We start from the raw sequence: 17835 nt of genomic DNA on the forward strand, positions 1-17835 counted from the left end.
CTTTCTTCTTCCCAGAGTCCTCCTCTTCCTAGAATCCCACCTCAGACTTATGCCTAGCTATTGGCCATTCAACTTCTTATTACACCAATCACAGCAATACATCTTCACACAGTATGCAAACATACCACAACTTAAGACAATAAATATATTTTAAATGTTGTGAGGAAAATTCCATCATCTTTTTTTTGTTTATAAACCTCCTTCTGGTAATTCATTAATGTCATAATCAAAGTTGATCTTTTGCTTTGTACTTCATGCAAGAAATGAACTTATACCATTTATCTGTGACAAAGAATTTATTCATCTGTTTTAATTAGAAGTCATAAAGCTGAGAATAAAATAAAAATTATATTTCAAAAGTCTCATCTATTAACATTGTAAATGTTGTTGGTACCCTAGTACCCTAGAACCTAACCTAGTACTAAGTAGATACCTTCATAGTAAGACTAACACAAGCAAGAAGCATTAAGTTGCCTTAAAATGATGAACCTGAACAAAGAACAGACAGAAATTCTGAGAAGCTCACATTTAGACATTGGATCTTCGGTCACACCAGTGGTCATTCACTTATCTAATTAACTATGTCCTAATAGATAATTAGAAATTTTATCAGCAAGGCTTCAATTTTATTTCTGAAGTAACTAGATAAATGTTTATTAGAGTAAGTGTTGGTGGGCCATTTTTTAAAAACATCACCATTCTATATACTTATGTATATATGATAGAGAAGAACAAAGCTTTGTATCTCAGTTATTATGAAAATTTACCTTAATCAACTAAGAGTAAAATAAAATATATAATGGATTGAAGTGACAAATCTCAGAGATAGATAGATATTCATATAGGCATATATTATGTGTATGTGTATATGTACATAGAAAGAGTTCTCCTGAAGTTTTCCTATTCATCACTTTTTCTTGCAGGTGCAGAAATGGTCTTTTTAGTATTGTTAATTTAAAATTATGGGTCATGATAATAGTGGCACATAATCTTTAGGAAAGAAGTGAGATCAATTAATGTCAGATTAACAAAAAATTGATAAAATGACATTTAAAACAGTAGAGGCATGATGTAAATTAAGAAAAATAGACAAAATTTGAAATGATAGGATTGAATTGATTCACAAATACTGCAAAAATAGGTGGTGGCATTCAATGAAATAATTAGATATCTTTAGATATAATTCAGGGATGCAAACTCTCCTTGGATAAAGTACTAGAAAAATGATATTCATTGTACAGTCAATTTCTAGAAAATTAATAAATTACCAATGGTCACACTGTCAGAAGAGCAGAACATTCACAGATTTCCTCACGTACTATTTATATCATTTTTATTTTACTTACACACTCGCTCCCTGTTTTACACTTTAACTACATTACACATAACAAAAAAAAATCACTGAAGCTTTTATTCATTATCCACAGTGTGGTTATCTGTATATAAATAAAATACATAAATCTGTTATGTTGTACATTTTTTATTGCCTTGTATTTGTTTGTTCCTTTTCTTATTTTCAGTATTGCTGAGTTGTTTGTTTTCTGTGTGGAAAAATTTCTTGCTCTTTTCCACTTTCTTTTTGTTTTTACTCTACTATTAAGCTTTATCTTACATTATTTTTATTACTTTATTTTGTGTAATTTGCCCCTAGTATAGAATTCCCAGATATATGTTTTATGACTGCCCTGATAGTAATAGTTGTCTTTAATATTTCTTGTTTCAGAAACATCCATCTCTCCTTGAATTCTAAAGCATTTTTTTGTCTGGGTATATTGTATTAACTTTGTCTTTTGGAGAATTTTAAATATATTTCCCTGTGTGATATAGTCTTAGATATTTGCTGAGAGTTATTATCTTACTCTAAAAGAACTCTATGTAATAGGTTAATAATTTATTCATGCTGATATCAGAACTCTTTGTTTTGGACTTTGACATCATGATAATAGCAAGAAATAGATGGTGATTTCAATGTAATATATAGGATATTCTGAATGTCTTTGTCAGAATATCTCTATCTTTTTATAAAAGAATATTTCCAGAAGTAACTGTGTAGAATTATTTTTGATAATTTTTAATTTTCTCCTGTACCATCCATATCAGCAATATTTGCATGTTTAATTTCAATATGTACTTGGTTCTTTTAACTTTTTCAAATTTACCTTTTTGTTTCAAATTATTCATATTCTAACACAGAAACTCTTTTTCTTCCTAATTTACTGCTTTGACCTGAGACTGTCCTTTTGTCTCATTTGGAGGAGCAATATTGCCACAGTATATTTGCTTCTTTTAATGATTTCCAGCTTCGAAAACCTCTCATGAATGTGTTGTTTTAACAAGTTGGACTTTGGTACTCTCCTCAGTGTGATCACTCAGGGATTTCTCTTCTGGGTGAACAGATACATGTGTTTATCTGTGCTGTATCTTTTCAGAAAGAATGTTTCCCACACAGTACTAAGTGAACACACTTCATCACAAAATATACATTAAACACACCGATGCATACCTTAACTAACTTAATGTATAACTTCAGTCAATATGCTATGCCTAATAGTTTGATATGTCAATATTTCTCAATCCAAGTTATATTTTAACTTACAGCTTAATTTTCACTCAGATTAAACACAAAGAGGTATATATATCGACAGGTTATAATGAAGGAGAAGGTTACATTAACAGGAGCCTTGGGGTTTCAAAGAATGCCTGTGAAGTGGATGTCTGTTCTGCTGCTCCTGCAGATGAGTTGCTACTTTGTACCTGGGAACTGTGGGAAGGTGTTGGTATGGCCAATGGAATTCAGTCACTGGATGAATCTAAAGATAATACTTGATGAACTTGCACAGAGGGGTCATGAAGTGACAGTTCTGAGACCTTCAGCTTCCATCTTTCTTGATCCCCAGAAGTCACCTGACCTTAAATTTGAAACATTTCCTACATCTATTAGTAGAGATGATCTGGAAATTTTTTACACTCAGTGGGTCATTGGCTGGATGAATGAAGTACCACGAGATACATGCTTGAGATATTTTCCATCACTTGATGAAGTGTATAGGCAATATTCTGATCTGTGGCTAAACCTTTGTAAAGAAGCTGTTTTGAACAAGCCTCTTATGACAAAGCTACAAGAATCAAAGTTTGATGTCCTTCTTTCAGATCCACATGGTCCGTGTGGTGAGCTGATAGCTGAAATACTCCAAATACCCTTTGTGTACAGCATTCGCTATTTTCCTGGCTACGCAATAGAAAAGAATAGTGGGGGTCTTATCTTCCCTCCTTCCTATGTACCTATTATTATGTCAGGATTAAGTGGTCAAATGACATTCATGGAGAGGGTCGAAAACATGATGTGTATGCTTTATTTTGACTTTTGGTTCGAGCCATTTACTGAGAAGAAATGGGGTCTGTTTTACACTGAAATTTTGGGTAAGTTAACTAACTTTTTTATCTTTAGATGAGGGGGGCTAAGTTTCATTACATTTATCTATTATTATATGCCTCTAAAATAAGGTGCATTTGTCTTTTACAGGTGCATTTAATAAATGATTTGTAATACTATGCTTTCACAAAAAGTGTGCACCCAGATATCATTGATCAGATAGAATCACTTAGTACACAAATGACCAAGGAGGTCATGTGATCAAGTGAAACTTGCAGGGTTGCCATAAGCCATTACCTACTCATTTTGCTCAGTATTTCTCATGTATAAAGGAAATAATCTTAGCACATGTGGAACAGAGAGTGATATAAACTAGTCTAATGATGATCTTATGTAGACAATTTTCTTTAAGAATTTCATATATGTCCTGAAGGAATTACTCTGTAATAGTCTGTTTAAGCACAGACTCGAAAAATTTAATTGAGGTTTCTAATGACTCTGTATTCCTTTACAAGTTCCTTTGTTTGTAACTATCTCAATATATCAAATCTTCTAAAGTATGGCTGTTTATGAATTTGCTTGCCATTTCTTTAAGTCCAAGTTTTTCTCTTTAAAAGAGGTAATTGCTATCAATGGTGAATATAAATTTTTATTCTCATAATTTCTGTACATTTTCCAGGTGTTATGGCTAATTTTTATATAATAAGTAAACACGATTAAGTTCTTGACATAAAAGTGGGAGCATATTAAGAACTAGTAAGTTCTTACTATAATGTACACATAGTACTGGGGATTATGAATTCACACAGGCATCAAATTCAGAAATCACTTTGAAAACCAAGGAGCTGCTGGTTATGTTTCAGAAATAGGGTGAGAATTGCTGGGACAAGTTGTGTCTATGGCTGTGGTGGTTTTATTTTGTCTGGAGCTTGAGTATTTTTTTTATATATTTACCTAATGCATTAAAATCTTTAAGGAGGAAGGAAGTACTAACTTAATTCTGTGGAGGCTTATCTTAATGAGTCTCTGAAGGCTCCTTACTGAGGTAGCTAGAGACATCGAATTTCTTTTGAGTTTGCCTACCGCACATATATTAACTTATGGTATAAGTCACATATAAATTACACACATAAATTATGTTCTACTTGAATAAATATTTTGTTTATAAATGCACACTTTCTACATAATTGAGCACAAATTATTTTAACACTTTTCAGGAAAACTTAGTATATTCTGAAGACAACCTTGCCATAACTTCCTCTCTTCCCTTCCTTTCCCTGACCACCTCATTTTCTCTATTTAGGAAGACCTACTACATTAGCTGAAATGATGAAGAAAGCAGAAATGTGGCTTACTAGGTCCTACTGGGATTTGGAGTTTCCTCGCCCAATCTTACCAAATGTTGATTTTATTGGTGGACATCACTGCAAACCTAGCAAACCCTTGCCCAAGGTAAATAAGTGCCTTTTTGTTTGCTTTTATTTGGTTTCATTTTCAATGGAAATGGATCAAATTCATTGTTTCAGTTCTTTCAGTGAAAAAGATATACGAAGTGAGGTATTGAGCCCTACCAATGAAAAAGATAAATTATTATAGGGTCGCATGTTTCTGCATTTTTACAATAAGGGAACAGCGTTGGAAATATACAGAAGAATCAGCAATATTAAATCAGTTCAATTCATCATGCTGGAAAGCTTCACTCATCATTAAAACACTGTAAAGTAGATAGGATACCCCAATGTAAAAGTCTGAAGTGTGGATAGACAGAATAGACATGGCTTCTACCAACCACCCCCATCATAAAACTCCTTAGGAAAGAAAAGATTTATCACTTAACAAAATCTTTATTACGAAAACTGGTTTTAAAGGAAAGATTACAATGAGAAGAGAAGTTGGAATTATTGAAAATCTCAGAGTCTATTGACTCTGGGACTGTGTTAGATGACCGTTGAAGTATATGGCAGAAGCAACTCATTCTATAGAACAAAGCAAGTAAAGTTGGGGTTGAGCAATATACAGCGCCCAAGAGATGTATATTTCCAATTACGTATTTCTCCTATTTAGGTTTCCTCTTAAAGTTTTCAGAAATTTTCAAAAATTTGCAGTTATCTAGACCCAAATCCTTCAGACTGAACCTGTGGGAAACAATTTATCTTCAAATTATAATACTTATTATCTAATATATTTGAAGACACTTTAAGTATGTTGTTCAGTAGAAAAAGTATTCTACAATATTGTTATATTTTCAAATATAATCATAGAACACTACCTTACAGATTTGATTAAAAGTAATTGCGTACATCTAGGCAGTAAGATGGGGATGGAAAGTACTTCACCAGTATTTTGGCTCAAATGAAGATACAGTCCACAATGCTACAAATGGTTTCAGTAACATTTTGTACAAAACTAGTATTTCCTACTTACAATCTGCAATTTAAAGCATTCATCATTGAGGTCTTAGCTTTGCTCCTTAGGATACAAATTGGAAGATTTATATTACTGATGTATATATATATTTTTTTTTCTGATGTATATTTTTAAGGTCTATGCCAAGCCTTAGGATAGAGTGATTCTCAACCCTCCTGAAAAAGACCCTTTAATACAGTTCTGAGTACTTATTTGTGAGCATATCTGCATGTGGTTTGACCTGCCTGGAACTGGATTGAGGAGTGGTGTCTCAATTCCTAAGACCATTGGAAATATGTGTTTTCTGATAATCTTGACAGGCCGCTTCAAACAAGTCACAACTCACAAGTTAAGAACCACTGCACTAGAGCCGGGTGGTGGTGTCGCACGCCTTTAATCCCAGCACTCGGGAGGCAGAGGCAGGCGGATGTCTGTGAGTTTGAGACCAGCCTGGTCTACAAGAGCTAGTTCCAGGACAGGCTCCAAAACCACAGAGAAACCCTGTTTCGAAAAACAAAACAAAAAAAAAAAAAAAGAACCACTGTACTAAAGCTTTTTTTGTTTCTCTTAACATCACAGCTAAGTAATAAAATGACCACAGAGAAAAATATGCACTCCATGTGAAAACCTAATAATAATTATTATTTTCAGTGAAGACAATCCCTAAATTTAATTTATTAAAGAATTTTTCCTGCTAATAGAATTATAGCCTTTTATGGAACAAAACCAAATAATACTCTTCAATTTAAATTCATAATAACTTTTCAAAGTCCATAGATTGACTCAATATTATATTAGTTGTTGCAGGAAATATTTTGTTACCTGGAGTATTGAAGTTCCAATAAAGGGAAACTTACAGTATTATTATCATTGGATAAAAGTGGGAAAAGAAGACAAATCAATGAGTCACAGTCTACGACAAAAATTAATAAAATACTGCTATGTTTTATAATCAAGATTTGGCTCCCTGTAAGCTATTGTGAAGTCAAATTCTATGTTAAATATTTATGCCTTCTCCACAAATAGTTGTTACTCAGAGCTTTTCAAATGCTCAGTGAATGCCTTCCTTTTCTCAAGCAAAATTCAGATCTTGGAAGTTGAGTGATGAGTCATAACAATGGGCATCTCTATCACTATACAGCATGTTTTCTTACATCCATACCAAGTAATCAGAATTCACAGTCACTATGTGCATCAGTTATTGTGATGTAAACACTGCAAATATCCTAACAACTTTACAAGTTATCATGTAACTTATATATGTGCATATCATACCTTAAAAATCTTAAGAATATCTGATAACACTAAATAAGCTAAGCAAGAGTTTAAATTAAATAACTTACATATTTTTATACATACAACATTAGAATTGTTCTACCTACAAGCCTTTGTAAAACTCATTTAAGAACTATGTAAGAAGGAAAGTTTTGTGTTATCTGCATTATACCTCTACTAATTTCTATTAATATTTGATTTTTAATCAAAATATTTTCTTAGCATTTTCTCCATAGTACTTCCCCTGCCATTGTTATTTGATGCTGAAACAAATTCTGTCTTCAAAGGAAATAGAAGACTTTGTCCAGAGTTCTGGAGAACATGGTGTTGTGGTGTTTTCTCTGGGGTCAATGGTCAGCAACATGACAGAAGAAAAGGCCATGGCAATTGCATCAGCCCTTGCACAAATTCCACAAAAGGTGAGGCCAAATGTGGAGCCTATTAAGTCCTGAGCCTATAAAGTCTTAGAAGATCTAATTGCAGAAACTTAGTATTATTATACCCTAAATTGCATTAACTAGTTTAGAAGTATGGAACTACAGTGTTCTGGAAATAATGCTGGCAGGAGTACAAAGAATAAAAGTATTTTTCCAAGTCACTTGCTCTTTCTTCTTGAAGACTGTCTGAGGACTCTGTGCATGCTAAAGATAATTCAGGGAAGAGGTAAATTTTACATAATAAGTGCATTAATACAATAGCATTTGTCTAACGTTTGGGGAATTATGATTACATTAAACTTGAATGAATATGAAAACAAGCATAGGAAATATACTGTTTGTTACAGTCTTTTTATAATTCTCACTACTGAGTTTCTCTTCTTTGGTTTTCTTATTAGTCCTATGGAAGGTATTCAGTTATTTAGTCTCTAAATTTAAAAACTACATTTTAAAACTTGGCTTCTGTAATACAGCATTGTCTTACAACTAACAGGTTCTATGGAGATTTGAAGGCAAGAAACCAAAAAATTTAGGACCCAATACTCGTGTGTATGAGTGGATCCCTCAGAATGACCTTCTTGGTAAGACCAGAACACTGGAATGATGAGTCAATTACAGTCTCATAGATAGACAGCACATCAGGAAGCAACTGAGTTTTGTCGTAGAAAATCAATATGTAAATTTTTTGTTTTAATGTGAATAGAGTATACATTTCTTACTATTATAGTAATATTCCTGACCATAATTAAAGTATATACTTTAATTGTATCCAATAATCATGGAGAATTTTCTATAATTACTAGAGTTTAACTCTTTTTCTGTAGTTCACGTATCATATCACACTTTTTTTTTCGGAATGAAGTAAAGATTTCCCAAATACCATTAAGAAGTATTCTTCATTCCGTTTTAATATTACTCTTTTATAAATGGTTAAAAATTGAAGTGACTGCATACTTCCTGTGACTCACATGTGCCCCTTATTCCCTTAAACACTGTCATGCCAGACGGAGTGGATCCACTGTTTCTTTATAAGTCCGTGTTCTGACACGTACTTTGGACTTTTATCACAGTATTTTTCTTCTATCTGCTAAATGATTTCTGAGTGTTCAATTGACTTGCAGGTTTTCATTTTTCAAGTCATTGGCCACCTGCAATGGCTGCTACTCTTCATTGTGTTGTATGCGAACTTAGGTGCTTGTTTCTACAAAAGCAATTTAAATGCAGAAGCAAGACATAATATTTACAGAAAGTCCTTCCACTTTCAGTGCTTCCTTTCTACACTTTCTTTTTTTTTATTGAGAAAAGGAGAAAAAGAAAAAAAAAGTTTCCACCTCCTCCCAGCCTCCCATTTCCCTCCCCCTCCTCCTGCCCTTCTCCCCCTCCCCCCACTCCTTTCCCCCTCCCTCTCCAGTCCAAAGAGCAGTCAGGGTTTTCTGCCCTGTGGTAAGTCCTAGGTCCTCCCCCCTCTGTCCATATCTAGGAAGGTGAACATCCAAACTGGCTAGGCTCCCACCAAGCCAGCACATTAAGCAGGATCAAAACCCCGTGCCATTGTCCTTTGCTTCTCATCAGCCCTCATTGTTCGCCATGTTCAGAGAGTCCAGTTTTATCCCATGCTTTTTCAGTCACAGTCCAGCTGGCCTTGGTGAGCTCCCAATAGATCAGCCCCATTGTCTCAGTGGGTGGGTTCCCCCCTCGTGGTCCCGACTTCTTTGCTCATGTTCTCCCTCCTTCTGCTCCTCATTGGGACCTTGGGAGCTCAGTCCAGTGCTCCAGTGTGGGTCTCTGTCTCTATCTCCATCCATCACCAGATGAAGGTTCTATGATGATATGCAAGATATCTAAGGAAGCTATGTAAGAAGGTGAACCCAAGAAAAAACATATAGTTATCCTCTTGGCTAAGGGAAGTAGACAAAATTGCCGGGGAGAAAATTGGGATCTTGGGGTGGGATGGGATGTGGGTAAGGGGAGATGGGGAGAGAAAAGTTAGAAGGGAAGGAGGGGAGGCCTTGGGGAAACAGGAGGATTGGGATAAAGGAAGGTTGGACAGGGGAGCACGGAACCACAATTCTTAGTTAAGGGAGCCACTTTAGGGTTGGCAATAGACCTGACCCTAGAGGGGCTCCTAGGTGCCCAAGCCGAGGTCCCCAGTTAGTTCCTGGGGCAGCTGAGGATAGGGAACCTGAAATGACCCTATCCTAGAGCAATAATGACGAATATCTTTCTACACTTTCTAATGGTATTTACTGTTTTTCATCTGATGCTAGGTCATCCCAAAACTAAAGCTTTTGTAACTCATGGTGGAGCCAATGGTGTCTATGAGGCGATTCATCATGGGATCCCCATGGTTGGCATCCCTTTATTTGGGGAACAACGTGATAACATTGCTCACATGAGAGCCAAAGGTGCTGCTGTTGGGTTGGAATTCACTACAATGTCCAGCTCAGATTTGCGCAATGCACTGAAGGCCGTCATTAACAACCCTTTGTGAGTATAACCTTTTCCATATTTACCTACGTATTTACTGACATATTTGTCCTAACTTTGAACGTGATTTTGCACGATAGGCATGTGCTTTACCAGTGATCTCTGTCTTTATCTCATTTTATTTAGTTGGCTATTCATTTATACATTCATTATTTCTTACCTACTTGTTGAATGACAAAAAGGCAGTTAAAGACAAAAATAATAATGGCAAATGTAAATCAGTATGATTGTCACAGTGGACATTACTTTCATTGTTTGCTGAGTTTTTGCCTAGGTGAGTCTGACTACGTATAGATATGAGATATGTTATTAAGATTTCAGTTTTCTTGTTTCATTTTTCAGAGGGCTAAGATTATAAATGTATACTTCCACTCTTAAACAATTTTCCTCTTAGTTTTTTTTCAGTGGAAAAAAATTGCCAGAATTTGAAGTACATTACACAATTTTGAAATAACTCATAAGTACAATGAAAATAATCACTAAAATTGACTAGAGGTATATTACAAGAAGAAGCAGAAAGATACTGATGATGAGAGACATTAATATAAAATGTAAATCTGAATCATTTTATCACAGCTATGATTTTTAACATTAGACATCAGTAGAGAAAATCATGTAATAACTCAAAATTTGAGATATGTCTTGGTGGTTAAGAAAATTCCTTTTCTTCCAGAGGACCTGGTCATAGTCTCCAGGACCCACATGAATCCTCACAGCCTTATATAGTCCCATTTACAGAATATTAGATACCCTCTTCTTTTCTCCATGCATAACAGGCATCACATAATGAACAGAACATTAATGTATGCAAAATATTCAGAATCATTAAATAAAATAAATCTTAAAAATAGATAAGTGAATTGTGAATATTTAAAGTACATAGCCTGTTCTTCAGGATAACTGCATATTTTTAAAACCTTACTTTAGTGAAACAAATGCTAACAAAACTTCATTTTGCATATAATTCTTTGCTTTTTAAAAATTCTCCTATAATGAATTATGTTTTTAATGAACCAGACACAATCACACTCTCACATTAATAGTAATTAATACTCCCCAGGTATTTTGGGCAAATATTTTGATTCCATTACTGATAAATGGCAAACAACTAGGGCTTTAGATTTTACCCCTTTAACACCAGCAGGAGAGAGATGATGCTACTTTTCAATGTGTGCGTATTTTTAGATTTCAGGAATGTTTTGCATTATTTGGAAAAAATGATAGAATATTCTCCTCAAAATTATAATTTGGAAATCATTTATTTAAAACACAAGCTATCCAAAGTAGGAAAGCTCACCTTTTAAATCTTCAGAACATATATTAATATTAATTGTATTATGCCATCTCTCTCCTCATCAGAATTTTTTTATATTTTTTCTCTTCTTTACTGATATTAAATAAAACACTTTTACAGAGGCGATAAAAAGCACATATTTATAAACAATAATTCTAAGATTTTAGGAGATATTGGTTATTTAAACCATGACTTTCTGAAACATTTATTTTTTTCTTCTATTTGAAAAAATAATGTATTATGTTATAAAACTCATTAAGATTACTATTCTCACATGAGAAAACAAAATCCTCTTACTATGATGTTTATAAAATCAGGGAAGGATGTTACCTCTGTTGCCATTCCACCGTGTAATGCTATTGCACACATTATTCAGGCTGGATTAGCCATGTCCTCAGATGAAAAAGGAAAAAGAGTTTCTCTGAGATAATAATAATTTACCAGTGGAATCAAATTATCAAAGGGTGTATAAAGGACAGGAAAGAACTATCAGAGTAATTAGGTATAACAAATTGCACACACAGATAGTGATAATCAATTGCTGATAAATGGTCAGTACAAATTCCAAAACAGTCCCAGTGCCACAGCTTTGCTCTCACAGGTACCACAGTGATAAGTAGACAGAGATTTACTTCCTGTCTCTAAACTTTTTTTAAATTTATTTATTTATTAAAGATTTCTGTCTCTTCCCAGCCACCGCCTCCCATATCCCTCCCCCTCCCCTAATTAAGCCCCCCCCCTCAGCCCGAAAAGCAATCAGGGTTCCCTGTCCTGTGGGAAGTCCAAGGAACCCCCCACCTCCATCCAGGTCTAGTAAGTTGAGCATCCAAACTGCCTAGGCTCCCACAAAGCCAGTACGTGCAGTAGGATCAGAAACCCAGTGCCATTGTTCTTGAGTTCTCAGTAGTCCTCATTGTCTGTTATGTTCAGAGAGTCCGGTTTTATCCCAGGCTTTTCCAGACCCAGGCCAGCTGGTCTTGGTGAGTTCCCAGTAGAACATCCCCATTGTCTCAGTGTGTGGGTGCACCCCTCATGGTCCTGAGTTCCTTGCTCGTGCTCTCTCTCCTTCTGCTCCTGATTTGGACCTTGAGAATTCAGTCCTGTGCTCCAATGTGGGTCTCTGTCTCTGTCTCCTTTCATCGCTTGCTGAAGGTTAATATTCAGGAGGATGCCTATATGTTTTTCTTTGGGTTCTCCTTATTTAGCTTCTCTAGGATCACTAATTATAGGCTCAATGTCCTTGGTTTATGGCTAGAAACCAAATATGAGTGAGTACATCCCATGTTCCTCTTTTTGTGTCTGGCTTACCTCACTCAGGATAGTGTTTTCTATTTCCATCCATTTGTATGCAAAATTCAAGAAGTCCTTGTTTCTTACTGCTGAATAATACTCTAATATGTATATATTCCATACTTTCTTCATCCATTCTTCCATTGAAGGGCATCTAGGTTGTTTCCAGGTTCTGGCTATGACAAACAATGCTGCTATGAACATAGTAGAGCATATACTTTTGTTGTATGATAAGGCCTCTCTTGGGTATATTCCCAAGAGTGGTATTGCGGGGTCCAGGGGTAAGTTGATCCCAAATTTCCTGAGAAACCGCCACACTGCTTTCCAAAGTGGTTGCACAAGTTTGCATTCCCACCAGCAATGGATGAGTGTACCCCTTTCTCCACAACCTCTCCAACAAAGGCTATCATTGGTGTTTTTGATTTTCGCCATTCTGACAGGTGTAAGATGGTATCTTAAAGTTGTCTTGATTTGCATTTCCTTGATCGCTAAGGAAGTTGAGCATGACCTTAAGTGTCTTTTGGCCATTTGAAGTTCTTCTGTTGAGAATTCTCTGTTCAGCTCAATGCCCCATTTTATAATTGGGTTGGTTAGCCTTTTACAGTCTAGTTTCTTGAGTTCTTTATATATTTTGGAGATCAGACCTTTGTCAGTTGCGGGGTTGGTGAAGATCTTCTCCCACTTAGTGGGTTGCCTTTGTGTCTTAGCGACAGTGTCCTTTGCTTTACAGAAGCTTCTCAGTCTCAGGAGGTCCCATTTATTCAATGAGGTCCTTAATGTCTGTGCTGCTGGGGTTGTATGTAAGAAGTGGTCTCCTGTGCCCATGTGTTGTAGAGTACTTCCCACTTTCTCTTCTATCAGGTTTAGTGTGTTCAGACTGATATTGAGGTCTTTAATCCATTTGGACTTGAGTTTTGTGCATGGTGATAGATATGGATTTATTTTCATTCTTCTACAGGTTGACATCCAGTTTTGCCAGCACAATTTGTTGAAGATGCTCTCTTTTTTCCATTGTATACTTTTAGCTCCTTTATCAAAAATCAGGTGTTCATAGGTTTGTGGGTTAATGTCAGGGTCTTCTATTCGATTCCATTGGTCGACTTCTCTGTTTTTATGCCAATACCAAGCTGTTTTCAATACTGTAGCTCTGTAGTAGAGTTTGAAGTCAGGGATGGTAATGCCTCCAGACGCTCCTTTGTTGTATAAGATTGTTTTGGCTATCCTGGGTTTTTTGTTTTTCCATATAAAGTTGATTATTGTCTTCTCCAGATCTGTGAAGAATTTTGATGGGATCTTGATGGGGATTGCATTGAATCTATAGATTGCTTTTGGTAGAATTGCCATTTTTACTAAGTTGATACATACGCAAATCTATCAATGTAATCCAGCATATAAATCAACTGAAAGAAAAAAACCATATGATCATTTCATTAGATGCTGAAAAAGCATTTGACAAAATTCAACACCCCTTTATGATAAAAGTCTTGGAGAGATTAGGGATACAAGGGTCATACCTAAATATAATAAAAGCTATTTACAGCAAGCTGTCAGCTAACATTAAATTAAATGGAGAAAAACTCAAAGCCATCCCACTAAAATCAGGAACACGACAAGGATGTCCACTCTCTCCATACCTCTTCAATATAGTGCTTGAAGTTCTAGCAATAGCAATAAGACAACATAAAGGGATCAAGGGGATTCGGATCGGAAAAGAAGAAGTTAAGCTCTCGTTATTTGCAGATGATATGATAGTATACATAAGCGACCCCAAAAACTCTACCAAAGAACTCCTACAGCTGATAAACACCTTTAGTAATGTGGCAGGATACAAGATCAACTCCAAAAAATCAGTGGCCTTCCTATACACTAAGGACAAGGAAACAGAGAGGGAAATTAGAGAAGCATCACCTTTCACGATAGCCACAAATAGCATAAAATATCTTGGGGTAACTCTGACCAAGGATGTGAAAGATCTATTTGACAAGAACTTTAAGTCTTTGAAGAAAGAAATTGAAGAGGACACTAGAAAATGGAAAGATCTTCCTGTCTCTAAACTTTGACACTAACATGAACTTTACAGACTTGCAAACTAACGATTACTTACCAGATAACTCTAGTTGAACACCCAAATGACAGGCCCATTCTACTTATTTTTTAATTATATTTAGGGCTTTAGTAGTCAAGTCTGCTGCTTACAAATACTGGGGCTTTTCTATCTTTTTCATCTGTATTCATCATTTTGTGCACAGGTTTTGGCCTGAATACTAAGACCTCTTTAATGATGAGTGACAAAAAATAGTTTATTTTCCTTCTACATTTAGTGTAATCATCTTTACTACCTGTGGGGAAACATAGATGTATGTTTTTAATTTGTTCTCTAAGTTAATGTCCATCATATTTCTTTTAGTTATAAAGAGAATGCAATGTGGCTGTCGACCATTCACCATGACCAGCCCATGAAACCCCTGGACAGAGCCATCTTCTGGATTGAGTTTGTCATGCGCCACAAAGGGGCCAAGCACCTGAGGCCACTTGCACACAACCTCACCTGGTACCAGTACCACTCTCTGGATGTGATTGGATTCCTACTGGCCTGTGTGGCAGCCATGGCTTTCCTTGCTGTAAAATGCTGCTTGACTATTTACCAATTCTTTGTAAACTCAGAAAAGAAAAAAAGAGAATAGGGCTCTTAAAAACATTGGGTATGATCTCTAGGCATGACGGACAGGGATATTCAATCAAATTCGAACACTTTATCCGGTGCAGCAAGATTATCTTTCTTGTTTTTGAAGATATTAGGCTACTTAGTTTATCTACGTATTTTACAGTTAAAGGTTAACAATTCTGAATCTTTCCTTTTTCACATAATTATATTTCATAGTAATTTATCAATGTATTAAACTTCAAAATAATGATAACCACTGAAATATCAATCTTTTTACCAGATGAAAATAGAAGGCCTTATGTTTTATTATAAATTTTCAGATATATTACTTTTGTAGGTAAAGCAGAAGGAAACAGACATTGAGTTACAGTCCAAAAAAAAAAAAAAAAAGAAAAGAAAATAAAAAACAAGAAAATGATTTGTTTAAAAAGTGAAGAGTCAGATTTTCTTTAAAGAAAAAAAGTAGAAGGAAGATGACTGAGGATACACTGAACCCAACTCTACCAGAAAAAGAGGGCAGGTCTGACTCCATTTTGTGTTTGCTTAGACAGTTCTCAGTCCTATCTTTTTTTCTCCCAACAGTCATGGCAGCCCTCATAACACATTTGTGATTTCCATGGCCTTTACCATCATCTAGATGTATTAACTAAAACAACTGACAAATTCTCTCTAAAATAACTACCATGCTCTTCCAGGAAACACATTTCAGGGTTATTCTGACCCTCTTCTAATATTGATGGATCTTTGTTGGTTTTGCCTCAAAACTATATTTCTGAAGTTGGGCATGAAATACCTTTTGGAGGTTAAATTCTGGTCTTGGTCTGGCCATCAGTAAAGATGACTTAAAATAATTCAGAAATACTAATAGTAAGTATTTGTCATCTAAAATATTTACTATTTTAAAGTATGTATTCTAGTGCTCTCTGTTGATGAAGATTAGTGTTAAGTCATCTGAGAAAATGTAAGCATTTATAGCTTTCAATATTTAGCGAAACAAAATTTTGCAACTGAAAGAAAATAGAAATATGTAAGGCATTAATATTATTTAAAACTTATTTGCTAGCATCCTAAATGTTATAAATCTAATACCATAGATAATACCTGTGTTGATATCTCATTAAATAAAGAGACTTCTTTTAATAGTAGTTTAGAAGAGCAAGCCCAAATTTTAATTTTCCGTATCTCTCCCTATGGATTGTGCTTTATGTCTGATCTGTGTCTGTCCGTGTTACCATTTGGATTTACTGAATATTTTCTGGTTTTATGTAGGCATGTAAATTCCCCATTTCATCTGCTGTCATACCTCACAGGATTTCATAGGCTATGCTTCTGTCCTTCATTGATTTCAAGAAACTATTTTATTTCCTTTTTATTTTCTTCCTTGGTTTACTGGTTATAAAAAATAATGCTTTTAAATTCAGTGTTTGTATAACTTACAATGTCTCTAATTTTGAATTGTGGTTTTATTATACTATGATAATAAAGTATGCTTTTAATTTGTATCAGTTTATTGAGAATTGTTTCTTTGGCTCTATTCATTGTGAATTCACGGCAGTGTGCCATGTGCTGGTGAGAGGAATGTATATCCTGTACCCATTGAATGAAATTTTCTGTTTAGACAGTTGAGTTTGTGCTAAATTCTAGTGCTGAATTTTTGCCTGAGTGATTTTCCAATTGAAGTGAGGTGTTCAGAACTACAGGTCCTACTGTGTTTACATCTCTCTTTCATATGCAAAGTTTGTGGAAAATAATTGGCTGTGTATGTATTAAAGTGATTGCCTTTTGATAAACTGATATGTTGGTAAATATATAAAGACCTTAAGGCTCATATTTTATACTCTATAACTTAATTGGTTTTGACAATTATAAGTGTATCTACTACTTGTAATTTACTCTTTTGTACTGATTTTTCCTATTCTCAGCGCAAGTGTTTATTATCTACAAAGTAATTTTTTAATACATAGAGTCTCATGTTTAGATGTTTGTTTGCTTAGAAAGAGCATATATTTTAATTAAAGAATTTGACATGTTAACATCCAAGCTTGTTATTTATAATTTAATAAATTCTAATGTCATTTATTTTGTTCCTGTCTTCTCTTTTATTGTTCATTTTTGTGAGTTAATGGTTTTCTCACTGCTAAGTTGACTGGTAAAAGCATTACTATAATGAAAGAAATATTTGGGTATATGTGTAAGGAAATTTCCAGAAAGGATTAACTTATTAGCTCTCCATTATTTGGGGATGTCCCTGACACATGTTCCCTTCACAAAAACTCCTATAGACCTGCTTATAATGATGAATACTATCACTTCAAGTCATGGTCCAAAATATGTCCATAAATCCAAAATTTTGTTTTGTTGAAGGACTTGGTCAATATAATGAGAAATTGGCACTTATAATTAAAAACTTTCCCTAGATGATATCTCCTAGAGTGCTTTGAAAATTTATAGTTTCAGCAGAATACCAGGACACAGAAGACATAAGCAGATCACATGTCAATATCCAAGGTCTACATGTACAATCTTACAGAAATTGATGACTCATCTACTTCTCAGGACCTTTGTGGAATAAGACTTTGATAACAAGCTAATCAAGTACTTTTTGGGC

General features: G+C 34.8%; 1 protein-coding gene across 1 annotated transcript; it reads left to right on the forward strand.

Moving 5' to 3' along the window:
* Positions 1 to 2688: 2688 nt before the first annotated feature.
* Positions 2689 to 17306, forward strand: LOC121460879 (UDP-glucuronosyltransferase 2B17-like). Its single transcript, XM_041671542.1, has 6 exons — positions 2689 to 3420; positions 4677 to 4825; positions 7342 to 7473; positions 7985 to 8072; positions 9759 to 9978; positions 14970 to 17306. The coding sequence occupies exons 1-6, from the start codon at positions 2697 to 2699 to the stop codon at positions 15244 to 15246; spliced, it is 1590 nt and encodes a 529-aa protein (XP_041527476.1). The 5' UTR covers positions 2689 to 2696; the 3' UTR covers positions 15247 to 17306.
* The last annotated feature ends 529 nt before the right edge of the window (positions 17307 to 17835 follow it).

This window comes from Microtus oregoni, unplaced genomic scaffold (genome assembly GCF_018167655.1).
Source record: "Microtus oregoni isolate MIOR12 unplaced genomic scaffold, Mior012 000021F_ref0000039, whole genome shotgun sequence".
Taxonomy (NCBI): domain Eukaryota; kingdom Metazoa; phylum Chordata; class Mammalia; order Rodentia; family Cricetidae; genus Microtus; species Microtus oregoni.